Source organism: Leptidea sinapis, chromosome 16 (genome assembly GCF_905404315.1).
Source record: "Leptidea sinapis chromosome 16, ilLepSina1.1, whole genome shotgun sequence".
In the NCBI taxonomy this organism is placed as follows: Eukaryota; Metazoa; Arthropoda; class Insecta; order Lepidoptera; family Pieridae; genus Leptidea; species Leptidea sinapis.
Window position 1 is genome coordinate 11,164,814 of NC_066280.1, and position 17,568 is coordinate 11,182,381.

The 17,568-nt window shown below is 32.1% G+C and overlaps 1 protein-coding gene across 1 annotated transcript in view; it reads left to right on the plus strand.

Annotated features, from left to right (window-relative positions):
* The first annotated feature begins 9,532 nt into the window (after window positions 1-9,532).
* The window catches only part of LOC126968670 (probable G-protein coupled receptor 158), a 234,977-nt gene continuing 226,941 nt past the window's right edge, over window positions 9,533-17,568 (plus strand). The window contains exon 1 of the mRNA XM_050813709.1: window positions 9,533-9,711. Within this exon, the coding sequence (XP_050669666.1) occupies window positions 9,645-9,711 (67 nt within the window). The 5' untranslated portion in view covers window positions 9,533-9,644. The remainder of the gene's footprint in view (window positions 9,712-17,568) is intronic.

Here is a 17,568-nt window from a genome sequence, read left to right on the forward strand (position 1 = left end):
CGCAATTATTGAAGTGCCGCTTAGAATTACTATTACGAACTCCAAATCGAACATTAAGAAACCGTGATTTACTTTACGTACCTACCAGTCATTCTCAATATAGAATAAACAGTTACATACCACGCGTCACCAAACTGTTCAATATGTGTAATTGTGATAGCCGATTTGATTTTTTAGTTGTAGTATAATAAGCATAAAAAGTGCGTTCGCAAATGATTTTATGAAATCAAAAAATGTATCATAAGTGTGTATAAAATGTATCTTTATATCTGTGTATGTATAAGTGTTTCTATTCTAAATCTATAGTTATAGTTAGACTAAACAAATTTCTTTCTATAATATGTGGAAGCTTGTAATTGGCTTTTAGAATTATGTTTACTATTGTTTATATTGTAAATGTTGCTGTAAGCTCCCCAAATAAAATAAAAATAAAAAATTTTGGGTTTTTCAAGAATCCTGAGCGGCACTGCGTTGTAATGGGCAGGGCGTATCTATTACCATCAGCTGAACGTCCTGTTCGTCTCATACCTTATATTCATAAAAAATGATATATTTGAGAAACTTCCTCAGCTACTCATAAATTAAACATCCGTAAACGAAATAAACCACCGTTTTTTTGATCAAAGCTAAAAATAACGCTTCTGTTTTAGTAAACAATGTGTACACGCCTTTAGACTGAAGTTTAAAATCAAATATTGGTCGCGTGTTCAGTAGTACTTTGAAATAAATATGTTTCGCTTAGCTCCTACTAAACAGCTAATTATCTCATCAGACTGTTACTACTTGGCTCGATCATGGCTTGTTTCTGTAGCGTTTACAGCTTGTTTTAAATGTTTTGACTGTTATCGCTGTTTGTAAACTGCAGCAGATAGAATATTTAGATAATGGTGGAGTATTTGTGGCATCATAATAATATTACAGTAGTGTTTTTTATTAAATTGTTTCATTTATGAAAATAAGGGACGAGACGAGCAGGACGTTCAGCTGATAGTAATTGATTCACCCTGCCCATTAACGACCTGTATAGCCGAGTGGTTAGCGATCCTACCTACTAACCTAGGGGTCCCGGGTTCAAATCCTGGTAGGTGCAAGCATTTATATGATGAATATGGATGTTTGTTTCCGAGTCTTGGATTTTTAAATGCATTTATGTATGTTTATTTATTTATTTATTAAGGAAACAAACAGATACATCACTATAGTACAAATAAAGTTAAATAAATATACAAATTACAATACTGGATATATCCTAGAACAGTTTCACTGAGATCACAAAAGAATACAATTTTACATACATGACAACAGAACTATAGGATAGGTAAACAAGTTTAAGTAAGTATATTGTGTTAAATATATCATTGTCTTGCAACCCACAACACAGGCTATATATGTCTAATTTGGGGCAAGATAATTCGTGTAAAAAGTGTGTCAATTACAATGCAGTGACGATCCGGATTCTTGAAAGACCCAAAATTATGAGCGGCACTACAACTGCGCTCGTCGTCACCTTGAGACATAAGATGTTAAGTCTCGTTTGCACAGTAATTTCACTAGCTACGGCGCCCTTCAGATCGAAACACAGTAATGCTTACACATTACTGCTTCACGGCATGGGCGCCGTTGTAGTACCCATAATATAGCTGGCATCCTGTACAAAGGATGGATAGACGCCTACTGGTAAAGTAGTATCTAGTATATTAGAAAAGACATCAAAAAGAATTCTAAAGGAATCAATTTTAAGAAAAAAAATTGCCTGTTATGCGTTTTATACAATGTATCAGCTTACTTGTATTATTGTTTCTGTTACCATCATCCAACTCCTACTAATATTAAATGTGAATGTAAGTTTGCATCTTACGCTTTTACGCCGGAGCTACTGAACAAATTTTAATGTCATTTGGTACAGCACTAGACTAGAGCTTGGGAAAGAACATAGGCTACAATTTATCACGTAAAAATCCATGATTCCCGCGGGATCTTTGAAAAACTGCAATTCACGTTGATGTCGCTATTAATCGCTATAAATACCAATAGTAGGTTTAGTTTGCCATAGAAATCTTCCTCTAAATATGATTCCTACAATATGTTAGTAATGGGAGTAAAGACACGAATCGGTACTGGAATAGGTCATGAGTTAATCTTCAATTCCAAACTTGCTTATTATTTTTACAAACTCTTTATATACGCTGTCCAAGTAATAATAATACTTAAATTCATCTTTTTCTTACACTCACTGCACGTAACTTAATTTACTAAATGTACAATATTTATTGTGTAATACTAATTATTAACATCTTTTTATCTTTAATTGTAATAATAATAACATTGGAAAACGGTTTTGCAGTGATACTAAAATGGGTGGACCTCTGACCCCGAAACTAGTTAAAACTGTATCTTCGGGGTCAGTGATTCCTCGACAAATGACAATGACCAATGAAATAATTAATAATAAATAGAAATAAAATGTGTGTGTGTGTGTGCGTTTAATACTTAGTGAGTAGGTTACAGTAGACTCTCCGTTTCTGAATATGATAATTGTTTAAGATAGGCGGTGGTTTTCTTTTCGCGGGCATCAGCTGGTATGTTATATATCCCACAATATACACATTAAAAGGATAATGCGATATATAAAAGAAGACAACTAGTTTTCGCTGTATGAAACTTTGTCTAAACACTATCAAAAATTCTCCCAATTACAGCAAGTAGAATTAACTTGTACTATTTAGGACATTTCAATCGTCGAAACGAAATACGAAACCGTTTACAATGCTGGTAGCAAGGCACAAAACCGTTTAGTTGTCATTTAGGAAGACAGGAATTAATTATTCATTATCTCGAAAGGAAATAAACACAGTGGGAGTTGAATGAAGGGAGAGAGATAAATAAGAAACAATGCCAAAGCTTTTAACATTAATGAGCTTTATAATAGTAATTTGATTAGTTCCTAAGAAAAACAGTTATGCGATTTCATTATTAGGGTAGTAACTAGCCAAATATTAATCATTCATTTTACACATAACCAACCAATACAAAATACAAATGGAATGAAATTACAATTCAATTAATATTAATAACAAGTTACAAATAATTAAATTACATTAATTACAATTTATATTAGAATAGAATAGAAAAATATTTTAGAGCAATATTCTATAAAAAAAGCTTCACAGCTTCTATTAAAAAAATTGAAAAAATAGTTTTGACGATCATTAGCATAAAAATATGATATATATAATATATAAAACATAATATAATAAATTATACCTCTGAAAAAATAATTTTGTAGTCAATATACATGGAAGTAGAGGCAAAAAAATAACGGATTGCACCCCGGGAGTGCCGGCAGAAGTGAAAACTTGAACATTAACTTTGTGAATTTTTGAATGGTTCGCATGAATTTCTTTATGTATCAGTATAAAAGTACTAGTATTTATGTGGTTAAATACAATATTCATTTATTACGCTATCTTGCCCAAAAGTGAGAATCTATATTACATAAAAAACTTAACACTTCAGAACTATTAAAATTATTTTGCATTAAAAAGTTTATTTCTCAAAAAAATCAACTTTCATCCATAATTTCAATGATTGTCTTACGAATTTTCAATCAGGTCACGTGTACTGACGCGAATTAAAAATTTTATACCAATCCCAAGAAAAGTGTTCAATGCCGCTAAATAACTTTTCACTTCAAAAATATTTCACGGCTGAGATTCGATCCCTCAACCTCGCGGTGTATCGGCTTCGCAATCACAATGATTCAACCACTAAAAATGACCATTAATTTGAAATAGCCAAACTATAATTAGTTAGAAGTATAAATCTTTCATCCATAATTTCAACGATTGTCTAACCAATTTTTGATCAGGCCACGTGTCCTGACGCGAGTTTAACATTTTATACCCATCCCAAGAAAAGTACTCAATTCTGCTAAAGAGGTTTTCACCTCAAAAACGTGAACTTAAAATTAGGCAGACGGCATGAATCTTTCGTACCCATATCAATATCAAGTTATAAGATAATAAATACACTGTGATATATACGTTGTGGCAGACGAAACTAAAACAAAGTTCAGAGTCCAATTCCGGTCTGAGATCACGACCTACCGCTTGGCCTCCTACTACTCAAGGACAACATTTTCAATAACCTCTGGGGTGATTGCGGTCGAAACATTATTGTGTCGCTTTAGATGAGTTCCACAAGGAGCTATTGTACCAATATAATAGACGATGAATTTTATACATTATCATTTTATTTTAGAAATAAAATAAGATCATTCAATAATTATTCTTAACTAGCTGACCCGACAGACGTTGTTCTGTATATTATAAATAAAATTATGTTTTCATATGAATTTGTCAATAATATATCATAACATCAAAAATTACTTCGTGAAATATGCACCCTGTTGTCGTAATGAAATTGTTTCACAGCAGAACTGTCAAACCGTGCGTCAGTAAATTTTTTCATAGAAATTATGTATGGACACATCACGGAAAAACAAATTTGTTGTTTCTATTAAATTTAGCAGCATTTTCCTATTTATTCACCTTTTAAACCTTCCCTTTAAAACTTCCACAATTAATTCAAGACCTAAATTGGCCAAATCGGTCCAGCCGTTCTCAAGTTTTAGCGAGACTAACGGCAATTCATTTTTATATATATATAGATATAGATTATTTCAATAAATTCAGATTCAGATTAAGTGGGCCTTACTATACGGTTCTGGACTTTTATATGACAGCGAGGGACGGACGAGCAGGACGTTCAGTTGATGGTAATTGATACGCACTGCCCATTACAATGCAGTACCGCTAAGGATTCTTGTGAAACCCAAAACTTCTGAGCAGCACTAAAATTGCGCTCGTCACCTTGAAAAATACGATGCTAAGGCGCCCTTCAAGCCGAAACACAATAATGCTTACACACTACTGCTTCACGGTAGAAATAGGCGCCGTAGTGGTACCCATAATCTAGGAGGCATCCGTGCAAAGGATGAAATGGTGAAGGTGGGATTGAAAGGTGGGCCCCCACTGGTGATTTGTAATCCAATTATTAAATTAGGTATTTGCAAATGAATGATTGTTATTTATTACTACACTATGGCATCGTTTGGGAATTTGTGAGGCAGTAGTAAACCACATTATTTTGAACTTTGAAGATTTTCCAACGAAAGTTAAGATAAGTTAAAGTAGTTAAGATAAGTGTGAGAAAAAGGTTGTTTCTTTTTCGGCAAATCAGGAAATTTTACTACACTTACGCATAAAAACCAAAGAACAGTTACTCTTGATTAGTATGGAAATACAAGCTTGTTCAGAATATTCGAAAATATTTGCAAATATCGTCCTTAAAGGCACGTTGTCCTTCGTCACGAAAGTGCGGCTTCACATTCCAGTTTAGCCACGAATGAGTTATTGAGGGACTCAAATACAGAAATGATGATCTAGCACACATTTCCATTCTGAACATTGTGATTTATATTACATTCAGAAACTCAAAGCTAAGGGGTATACGATTTACAAGTCCTGAGGTGAATGCGTTCCAAGATACCATTCAAGACTAGAACAACCGCTTTATACAATGGTTCCAAATAATGCAAATGTAAATAAATAGTGAAGATTTCATCATAATCATCATCATCATTAGCCAGAAGACGTCCACTGCTGTACAAAGGCCCTCCCCAAAGATTTCCACGACAATCGGTCCTGCGCTGCCCTCATCCAACTTATTCCGGCGATCTTGACCAGATCGTCGGTCCATCTTGTAGGGGGCCTACCAACACACCGTGTTCCGATACGTTGTCGCTATACGAGAACTTTTTTGCCCCACCGTCTGTTCATCGAACTATGTGCCCTGCTTTCGCAATCATTTGTCTATGTTGGTGACTTTGGTTCTATTTTTTACATACGAGGGGGCAAACGGGCAAGAGGCTCACGGGATGGGGAGAGGTGAGGCATTAACCCATGGACATCCGCAACATCAGGTGTCAAGAGATGCGTTGCCGGCCTTTAAGGTAAGGGTATGCTCTTTTCTTGAAGGTGCCTAAGTCGTTTCGGTTTGGGAAAATCGCAGCCGATAATTGATTCCATAGCGCGAGGCAAGAAATTTCTTGTAAAACGCTTGTGGAATGCTAGACGTCAACGCGATTCTTCTACGGATCTCCTCATTTCTGATTTAATCTTGCAGGTAAACATAGCATAAACCGAGCATAGTGAAGAATCATGCATAGAAAAACAAAAAATATATTAACTTACAAGTGTTACAATTTTTCATGATTATCAAGAAATTCTAATAATTCCTAAGCACCACGAATGATTAATAGTAATGCATGGTTAAAACGTTAATCTAAATCAGATAAAAAAAATATTGCTCTACGTAAAAATAAACACAAACTTTTTTTAAATGTTGCCAAAATTTTTTTTTTCATTTATTGTTCAAAACAAAGCATACAATAAAATTTCACAATCTAAATGCTACGAAAACCCCTAAAGGGTTTATCTGGGTAAGTTGTCGCTCGCGATTTCAGCCTTAAATTATAATATTTAAATAATGGTATATTAATATCTATTTTAGTCTAAATTTAATAACTGGTTCTACAAAATATTAAGTAAGCGTAAAATTTTATTCCTGAAAAGAAATTATATACAAAAAAAAAACTGTTCATTGTTATATGTAAATAATATGTCTATTTGTAAACATTTTGTATATTCTAGTTATATTCTCAGGAATATTATACGGATTTTTTTGGAAGGCCGCAAAAGTAAAATTTTAATATCTTAGTACCTGGACGACCGAGCCTTGCTCGGATTTTTAAGAATGTACAAAACTTGGACAAAAATAAAAAAATACAGGACATCTGGTTTCGAACGCGGGTCTTCTGCTTTCCGGATCACCCAATGTCCCATCCGAGCTATTATAGTCTTGTATAAAGTGGTGAAATTTGCCTTTGTATTCTAATGTTATTATAGCTGTTTCTGTCTAAAACACGGATAAAACTACATCTTTTAAAATAGAAACCTAGCTAGATCGTTTTCGCGCCCCCGAAACTACATATATACTAAATTTTGTTAAAATCATTGGAGCCGTTTCCGAGATTCAGATTATATAATATATACAAGTATTGCTCGTTTAAAGGTAAAAGATTTATAAATATTTCAGTAAAAACATCACACGGCTGCAAGTTTTGAGATGGATTCACTTCTTCCAAACACATTGAAAACAAAAATTTACTACTTACTTCTTATCTATGTCAATAGAATTCTTCTTCATTCGATCAATCATCGTGATTGATGCTGTAAATGACGTGATTCCATCAAACATTTCCTCTGAAAATGTAATAATACGAATGAAAATATACTACAGAGTTTATCAAGTGTTACTTATTTAACCACCTGATTAGCTCTATAGTGATAAATAATGGATTGAAAATATTAAAAGGCATAAAAGGCATTTATTTTCGCAAAATTGATTCCTTTACAATTCGTTTTGATGTCATTTCTAATATACTAGATTCTCCTTGCACTCTTTTTAATGAGATATACAATATTGTACTGTCATTGAAATTGCTGTAAAATAATCATACTCTAGTCCCAGGCTGTCGGATCACTTAGATATTCAGCTGTGGAGTAGTAGGATTTATGACAGAGCCATTTTTAATAAAACATTGAAATTTATTTATTGATAATGCCTGAACAGTGGCTGGGACTTTATTATAAAAGTGTATACACAGATTAATGTTTTTTCCCTGACATTAATACTATGTGTAACGCAGTTTCTAAAATATTTGCTAATGTACTTATATACATAAAACTAAGAAAAAAATATTAAGAGGCAAAAGTTTTTAAGGTTTATGTATTTCATAATTTATTTTTCTAAGTGATTCTTTAGAACCTAGGTAAATAGTGACTAGCCCTCTTCTGCAGCACAAACTTCGTCTAAATATCGTCCGCAATGCACTAAAAGAATAAAATGTAGAACATAATAATTAGAAAATTAAATAGGCCCACCATTTCTACATCAGATACTTCACATAGCTGCATAACTAAGCTAATCACTAAATGTGTGGGCCCCCTTGAACACTTGAATGGGACCCTATATAAATCAAAATATGTTTTATATGTTATGATTTAAGCAGTTTTGTTTTTTTTTGAAGTAAAACCCTTCACTTTTTTTTGGAATGACTTTTAAACTAATCAACTCTTAACATCAAAAAACCACGTCGATCGCTACCAAGCCGATCAAAATCGGTTAATTATTTCATGAGCTATCGTTTACGAAAGAAAACCTTCGACATTCTGAAAAAACAATTCGAACAATTGAAACTCAAAAAACTGCGTCGAATGCCGTCAACCGTTTAAAAATCGGTTCATTCATTCAAAAGATATGGCCGTTTGAAAATGAAAAAAATAGTGTTTTATTAAACTTTTATCAGACATGACTTTCAGAATATATTTTCAAATTATTCCCTAATTTAAAAACTGATCAAATATATGTTTCAGTTCTTTTATAAAGAGCTCAAAAACATAGGAACAGCTAACTCTAGCACAAATTATATTTTTGAGCTCGAATATAGACGTAATTGCCCTCAATTCTGCAATTTATTAAACAAATTAATTTGAAAACAAATTTTAATGTTTTCAAATTAATTTCTATCATGATTTAATAAGTAAGATACTATAATTTTTTTAAGATACTATACTACAAACCTATTACCGATTCTTACGTATGTATTAATTAAATTTCACCGCGAGCATAGATCCTTTCAATTATGTTTTCATTTGGGCATCTGTTTAATTAATTATTATGGAGATGAAAAGGTATCATATTAATAATATATTCAATCTTATATAGATATGAAAATTTCAATTTTCTTAGTACAATTTAATTGTTCATGTAACAATCAACTTCTAAAAAATTAAGATTTTTTAAATATTGCTAATTATGAATTTAAACATTTATTCAATTTTATGTATTTCAACAAATAAATGAAAGTTGTGCTTATGTTTTAATAAGACGAACTCTAGCATGAAAACCTGTAATTTCAAATTAAATATTAACTATATGGCTAATTCAAATTTAGTAAAATTCAATTTAATTCCAAGAACTGTATAAACAAATAGAAAGGGCATGTTGATTCTATACTTGCAGAATTGAACAGTATACACAGGTATTTTACAAGTTGCGCTGTTATAGTTTATATAAGATAAAAATATATTTATTACAAAAAAATATATAATGTAATTACAAAACCATTAATTAGATTCATTGTTAGGGCGTGTCCTTTATAATCATATACTACAATAATTCTCATGTAACTGTTATTATAAAATTAATAACTCTTTCACTGCATACAAATTGTACCGACAAAAATTGTAACTACTACTAAATACTACGCCGTAGCACACGCTACGTTTTACTTCAGGGAAAAGTTTTGATTTAAAAATCAAAACTTTGAATTTGGAACTTGAAAACTTTTCGCAGACCTTCAGTATCAGCCTGTCGCTCGTCGAGGGCGGACTTGTACAATGCGGACCCTCCTGCTAATATACTTCGTGACGTTAGTGCAGTGCGAGTTGAGAAGTGAAGTGAATCATTGGAGGCACGTACGGGCCCCCATTCGGCATGGCCGTTCCCGGGCTCATCTCATGAGGCAGCACGTGAGGTCCCGGGACATGGTGCAAGTCATTGAAGCTGAGACCAGCAGTGAATTAGGTAAACTTTAAAAGTAATTTTACTTTAAATTATACCCTGGAAAATTACAGGAAATGGTCATTAAGACGACATCTCGTGAAATAAGTTTTTCTTATGAAATCAAATGAAATGAAATTTTATTTGCAAGAAACATGGCTAAGATGTTATCATAATATTATTAAAAATCCAATATATTTTGTAAATTAACATGCAAAACACTACTGTTATACTGAAACATGTCGGATTTCACAATTCTATTATTAATATTTAATATAATAAAATTAAAATTTAAAGAGATTTATTATTAATTTATTACACATTTAAACACCATTAAATTAAATTTCTTTTTTATATTTTTTATAATAATATGAAACCCTTTTGAATAATCAAGTTTTAGTTTTGATGATACGAAAAAAGTAGTTTTAATTAAGAAATGTGATGCATAGTCAAAAGTTAATTAGTCTTCATTTTAAACTTTTTCATGATGCTCCAAATATTTTTATCTTTTCTGTAATATTTATAAAATTTGTGAATATGTGAAAAGGTACGGAACTTTAACTTTTTTGGGATACTACGAAGTCGTACGCCAATCGTATTTCAAGCCAATTAGTAAACATTATTATGTTTGAAAACTTTTAATGTATTTACTTCAAGTTTTGTCATAAAATCTAAGATTGCATGCGTGAGTGAAACCTTCTTCAGGTCATGAACAATTTTTCTGATTTTGCTTTGTTTTGGCGTTACTTTATTGAGTTATTAAGAAAAATTACTAAAATAATAGATATATTTTGTAGTACATAAAATAAATAAGATCCAAATACCAGCGCGCGTTTTTTACAACATCCATAGAGTTATTGTATCTAAACGTAATATATTCGGGAACAATTTCTCGCGATGACTTTTCTGATTGGAAATAGAGGAAACTCTCGCAAAATAACATAAATAGGCTTGTACACAAGGAAAGGAAAATGATTTATTACAGTACTTTTAAAATGTTACTAGCATCACAAAAAAATCATATCGTTTAATTTATTCATCTGGATCAGATAATGTAACCCTAAGAGCGCTTTCGCGCTACGTCCGATCAGAGTTCGATCCGTATACGTGAAAACGAAGTAGTCACAAGTACGTCATATGGTTAATTCGCCTTAATGCCTTAATTTTTACATTTATCGTGCTGGCTAGTTGTCTAAACCGCGAAACGGTTTTAAAGCGAAATCTATAGGCGTAGGCTCTGCACTTCGTATTGTAAATAAAGGACAAAATATACCCCAAAGTGAACAAAAACAAATTCATAATATAGAAATGATTTAAGTTTTCTTTACTGTTCATTCTACCAATGGTTGTTTTTAAACAATTCGACACGTGTTTCGCCTCTACACGAGGCATCCTCAGGACGTATTGTCTCGCCAAAATCTGGCTCGAGACTCAAGAGAATCTCGACAAATATTGGCGGAATTAACAATAAAGAAAGTTTTAATCATTTGTATAATTATGGATTTCCGCAAAGTAACGCATACTTCAATATTTTTTTTAAATAATAATATTTAAAAAACGTTAAAAAAGTTATGAAATTGATAAGTTTAAAAGTAATTTTCTGATTTCACTCATAAGCTGCACCCCTGCACGTTGCCACAATATGACAAAGAACAGAAAATGAACAAACTAACTAAACTCATACGGAGCCTAAAATGAAAAAATATTTATAATTAGTCGTAACTTAATATTTTATACATCATTATTATTTTTATGAACACTAATCAACAAGCGAACTTAAATAAAATAAATTAATCTAAGCGCGGTTAACGATAAGATTATTTAATTTTAATGTTGGCAACATCCGACCTCTAGCCGCCGACTCAAAACAACGTAAAGGTTACTATAACATAAATGACTCTCATAATGATACCACAGATTGCGAATGGAGCGACTGCCCTCAGGCAATTTAATAATAAATTTTATTATGTAAACTATCTAATATATAAAATACTCGTGCCATGGTGTTAAACTTTGAACTCCTCCGAAACGGGTTGACCGATTCTCATGAAATTTTGAGTGCATATCTGAGAATCGGACAACATCTATTTTTCATCCCCCTAAATGTTAAGGGTGGTCCACGTTTTTTGACATTTTTTTTAATACAACTTCAAATTTTCAGCCATCTACGATCAACAGTTACTTTTGTATCGCGATTTTAATATAGGCAATACAACGTTTGTAGTTTTGATATTTCAATAAGTGATATTATAACCTATTTTGAATAAATATATTTGAATTTGAATACTTTTATATTAAGCTATTGCATAGCTTCTATCGCGGGCCTTGAGCGTGGAGACCGAATCCAGAAATTCCGTAACGAAAATAACCTAACACTTACTTACTAGATCTATATAGATATTTCGCCACGGTTATTGCAGTTGCCGTGGAACAGCGGTTATCACATATGCTTTTTGTGCAGAAAGTCTCAGGTTCGGGCGTGGGGTACGTCTTGGTTTTTTTAATTTCCCTATTTTTTTATCACGTTTTTTAATTTTTATTATTATGACAAGAATTTTTATTTAGTTACACCTGTCCCGTTGTCTGTTTGTAATCAAATTTAACTCACTTCCCGTTTGTTTTTTTTTTTTAAATTAATTTTATCAAAAAAAAAATACTGCATAAATAAAATAAATAAATAATTATAATTGCATAAGTTGATAAAAATGCTATGCAATAGCTTTACCGCGGCAGTCCCCGAGTGCCACACGTCTTTTTTTTATAGTGTCTGTGAATACGAAACATCGGGAACAAATATACTTACTAATATTTTATACCCCAAAACGTCAAAAATCAATAGTAATTTAATAAAATATAAACATATTGTCTTTAGCGGTTATTAAGTATTGGTCTCCGCTGCGCTCCAACTAGATACCGCAGGCGTAGTCACAGAGTGCGGCAACTAATACTACGCTCACGTGGACGTGCCAGTCTCAAACAACGTGTGACGTTACGTGCCACATGTTCTGTTAAACTTTGCTAATAATTGAAACTAAAATGCCGAGTTCCCTAATAAAACTTTGTGAAATTAAAACTACAAGAAATAAGACAGACACTGGGATCATAATATATCATCAGTAGATAAGTATTTTGTATTTTATTAATTTCAGTGTAAAATAACACGAAGCGGATGTTACAAAATTTGAAAGATGCCATTGAGTGTCACGATGCCACGAACACAAGCATCTAATTGTTGCCGTAGTTAAAAAGCTATTGTTCTTACTTAGTGCGGTATCTAGTTGGAGCGAAGCGGAGACCAATCCCTAATCTAAGGTCTATACGTTGAATATAAAATACTGTCTATACACGATGAGCTCAAGTAACCATGACGAAAGAAAAGGATTTATAATTTTTGTCTGCTTGTTTGTGCACGCTAAGGTTAAAAACGGCGAAGCCGATTTGAATGCAGTTTTCATTTAAATGACACGCTCCCATAAAATTTTCTTGTTCGGTTTATAAAGAAAAAAGTAATTGACTGAACCAGTACCTCAAAATGTTTCAATAAAAGCAAAATCTTTATCTTCAATTCAAATATTTTTGAAGTGAAACTTCTTTAGAATCGCTGCGATTCTAAACTCGATGAAACGAAAAAGCGAGACGATACAGACATAAACAGGTATGATCTGTGATCAGCGCCATCTATCGGCAACCGTTATGTTGTCGTATTATACTCGATAGATTCAGTGTTCGAATTGGAAATACGAAATAGTTTATGAAAGTGACACTAGATGACGTATAATCTATTACTATTAAATTTTTTTGTTTTTATAAATAAACAGCTTACATGAAGCGACTGTTTATTTTATCAATACTTTTCAATTAATCAGAAACTCTTGAGAAGTTGCACTTCTACTGTGTGTGCCTTACACACACATATTTAATAAAAACCTATATTAGCCAGACCTGTACTTCCTACAAACCGTCAAATCACCGTAAGGGCGAGTACACATATATATATATATAATCTGAATCTCGGAAACGGCTCCAACGATTTTCATAAAATTAAGTATGGGGGATTTCGGGGGTGAACAATCGATCTAGCTAGGTTTCAATTTAAAAAAAATGGTTTTATCCATGTTTGAATGAGAAACAGCTACAATAACATTAGAATACAAAGGTAAATTTCGCCACTATATACAAGACTATTATAGCTCAGATGGGACATTGGGTGATCCGGAAAGCAGAAGACCCCGGTTCGAATCCAGATGTCCTATTAGTTTTTTTTTTTTGTTCAAGTTCTGTACATTCTTAAAAATCCGAGCAAGGCTCGGTCGTCCGGATATTATATATATAAAACACGTAAGGATTTTTATGTAAAAGTTAAATTTTTAGTTAACCTGAGTTTCAGTCCTAATGAAAAAGAGATCTGAAAAGGTCTTGAACGTCGGGTTTACTAAAATAAAAATATTACAATTTCAAAGGCTTCATAATATTTAAATTAATATCCATTACTAAGCCATCTACTAAGCCGTGTATTGTTTGTTATTTGTATAACTATAAAGGAAACGGGGATTTCTGGGCCAAAATGTAATAAGTTGAGATATGGTTTAAGAAAATTGTCATATTTTTCTATTTAAAAATATAGAAAATTACCCTAATTCACAATCTAGAAAACGAGAAATCTTATAATTAAGTTTTCATCATCTTAAAATTCACGATTAAAATAGGATATCGATTACTATAATTGATTAATATGAATGAGTTAATACAATTCATCCCAAAACCACTTGCACCAGATGATTGATTCAATAAAAATACCTACAAAAATACATTATAATTAAAATAACATGTCTTTAGATAAAAAACAATATCAACTTAATATTATAAAGAAATCGATCGAAGAAAAAGTCGATTCTGAATCTCGTTCTGTATTTTTAATCTGTGCTGACAGTGACAGCCACAGAATTGTCTACAATGTCAATAACTCGTTTCGTAGTATTGTTTGTGGCTTGTGCGTACCTACGCGATTTGTCATTTGAATGTATGTTTGTATATATTTTCCTTTTTTCTATTTGACTTTTGATATTGCTAAACTTCTATGATCATTATCGTACAACAAAAAAACCAATCGGATTTCAATAATCTGTTGTTTTAATATAGATTGTTTCCCATATATTGCATAACCCCAATTTTACAAAACCTTCTTTATCTCAGCTTTCAGAAAGCCAAAAATCTTTAAATTCTCAGTGATGCTTTTTTAATTTATAAGCTACATATTGACTCCAATTTCATCTTTTTACATCTTGGCCCAATAATGTATGAAAGGGTATCCGTCTCCTTTAAATATTTAACGTTGTATAGTTACTTCGCAATCAATTATAATAAAGTTATATGATAGACAAGCTACTAATGAGATTTTTACACAAAACCAAGGCAAAGTACGAAAGGACAAAAGTAAATAATACAGGATTACGGCTATTACTGTTGTGGTGAAACAAAGAGACGCATGCCTCAAAGAACATTGCGGATGTCAAACAGAGGAACATTCTCGAAATGAAAATAAGTCACCATATAGAAATTTACGAGTGGCTATTGAAATGCAGGATTACTTAATAAGGCTGGGAAAAGGTTTGTCAATAGAATGGTCTAAGCCGAAGGAGACTGTTTCATTCCAAATGAGTATCTTATGTTAAAGAACTCTTTGTTAAGAGTTTTTAATGCTTTGAACATTGTTCAGTTCAAAGGAATGTAAACGTTTAATAGAACGTTTAACGAAAGGCACTCGTTGAGTATACGTATCGGCTTATTTTTATCTAATCTAACAGTTATTTATGAGATCCTAGTACTTGTCAGTGACCAGGTGGTATTTTATTATCACTCCCATTAACAAATAAAGGACTAGAGAAATATTTAATGCATTAAATAATGATATTGACACACTTTTACACAAATTATCTTGCCCCAAACTAGGCATAGAGCCTGTACTATGGGTACAAGACAACGATATATTTAATACGATATACTTTCTTAAACATACATATAATAAACATCCATGACTCGGAAACAAACATCCATTCGTCATATAAATGATTGCACCTACAGGGGTTCGAACCCGGGAGCTCTAGCTTAGTAGTCAGGGTCACTAACAATTCGGCTATATGGATCGTCCAAAAATGAGAAATATAATCAAAAATAACGACATAAAAAGGATAATTCGAATTCAAATATATTTATTCTTCTCACTCCGTAGTTCTGTATCAAATACTTATTTTTTCTCATATTATTCAAATCATATCTAATATAATTGATATTTAATTAAATAATAAATTGTATCTTCAAACCTATATAAAAACATATAGGTAGGTATTATAATACAGCCTTCACAGTCATCTAAGATCCTTTGTACCTTTCAAGTACTTCAAAAACTTTCAATATCGTTCTTGAGGACACTGATGTAAGTTGAATACATTGTATAATATACTGGTTTTGTGAACTAACTGGAGTCAAATTATACATTTAACATATACATCTTAATATAATATATAGATGTTTATTTCCAGTGAACTCCCAAACTAATGAACGGAATAATGGGAATTAGCAGGAATACTTCATGGAGTGCAGTTTAGTCCAACTTGAGAGATAAGTTTTTATATTATTTTGACCCGACAGACGTTGTTCTGTATATAATAAATATAATAATGTTTTTATATGAATTTGTCAATAATATATCATAACATCAAAAGTTACTTCATAAAATATGCACCCTGCTGTCGTAATGAAATTGTTTCACAGCAGAACTGTCAAACCGTGCGTCAATAAATTCTCTCATAGAAATTATGTTTGGACACATCAAAGGAAAAACAAATTTGTTGTTTTTATTTAATTTAGCAGCATTTTCCTATTTATTCACCTTTTCACCTTCTCTGGACTTCCACAAATAATTCAAGACCAAAATTTGCCAATTCGGTCCAGCCGTTCTCGAGTTTTAGCGAGACTAACGAACAGCAATTCATTTTTATATATATATAGATATTTGTATTTTATGGACATATTTTCTATGAGAGAATTTATTGACGCACGGTTTGACAGTTCTGCTGTGAAACAATTTCATTATAACAACAGGGAGCCACGGACTAGTAAAAAAATAAAGACTCCGTGTCACCTTACATAACAGTTTAGCACCAAAACAAGCCGATTAACGTGTAAATACACACACATATATACAAACATAGCCCCACGCACACACTTACTACTTTCTACATTACACAACAGGCCGATAGGCGGCCATTATGAGAATTGTCATCGTCTGTGACAGATCAGTTTGCGTCTCAATAAAATATTTTAAAAATGTCCTCGTGCGTTGTGATAAAGTGTAAAAATGATACTATTTAAGTATTTATGGCCATATATGATTATTTAAGAGAGAAAAAATTTTGTAACTAGTATCCCCCGTAACCGCACACACTCTAGCATAACGGTGCTTTAATTGCTAATATCACGGCGTGGAGTCCTACTTTTTTTACTCGTACGTGCAGGGAGCATATTTTATGAAATAATTCTTGATGCTATGAAATATTATTCACAAATTCGTGAAAAAACAGTATTTTATTTATTATGTACATATATGAATTTGGTGTGTTATTAGTATGTGACAAATGACGTATCGAAGAAAAAACTAAAGCAAACACAATCATGATAATTGCATATAAATTATCCTTTTGAATTCCAGGAATTTATGCCACAACACTCAGCATTGTGTCGTACTCGAAAATTAATATTGAAATGTCATTCGTTCGTAGTTCGCGGAAATGGTTAAAACGAATTTTCACTTGGTAGCGATTTGTTTTAAAATTGATATAAAATGGGTTGAAATCAATAAAATTGATTCATAATAAGTAATAT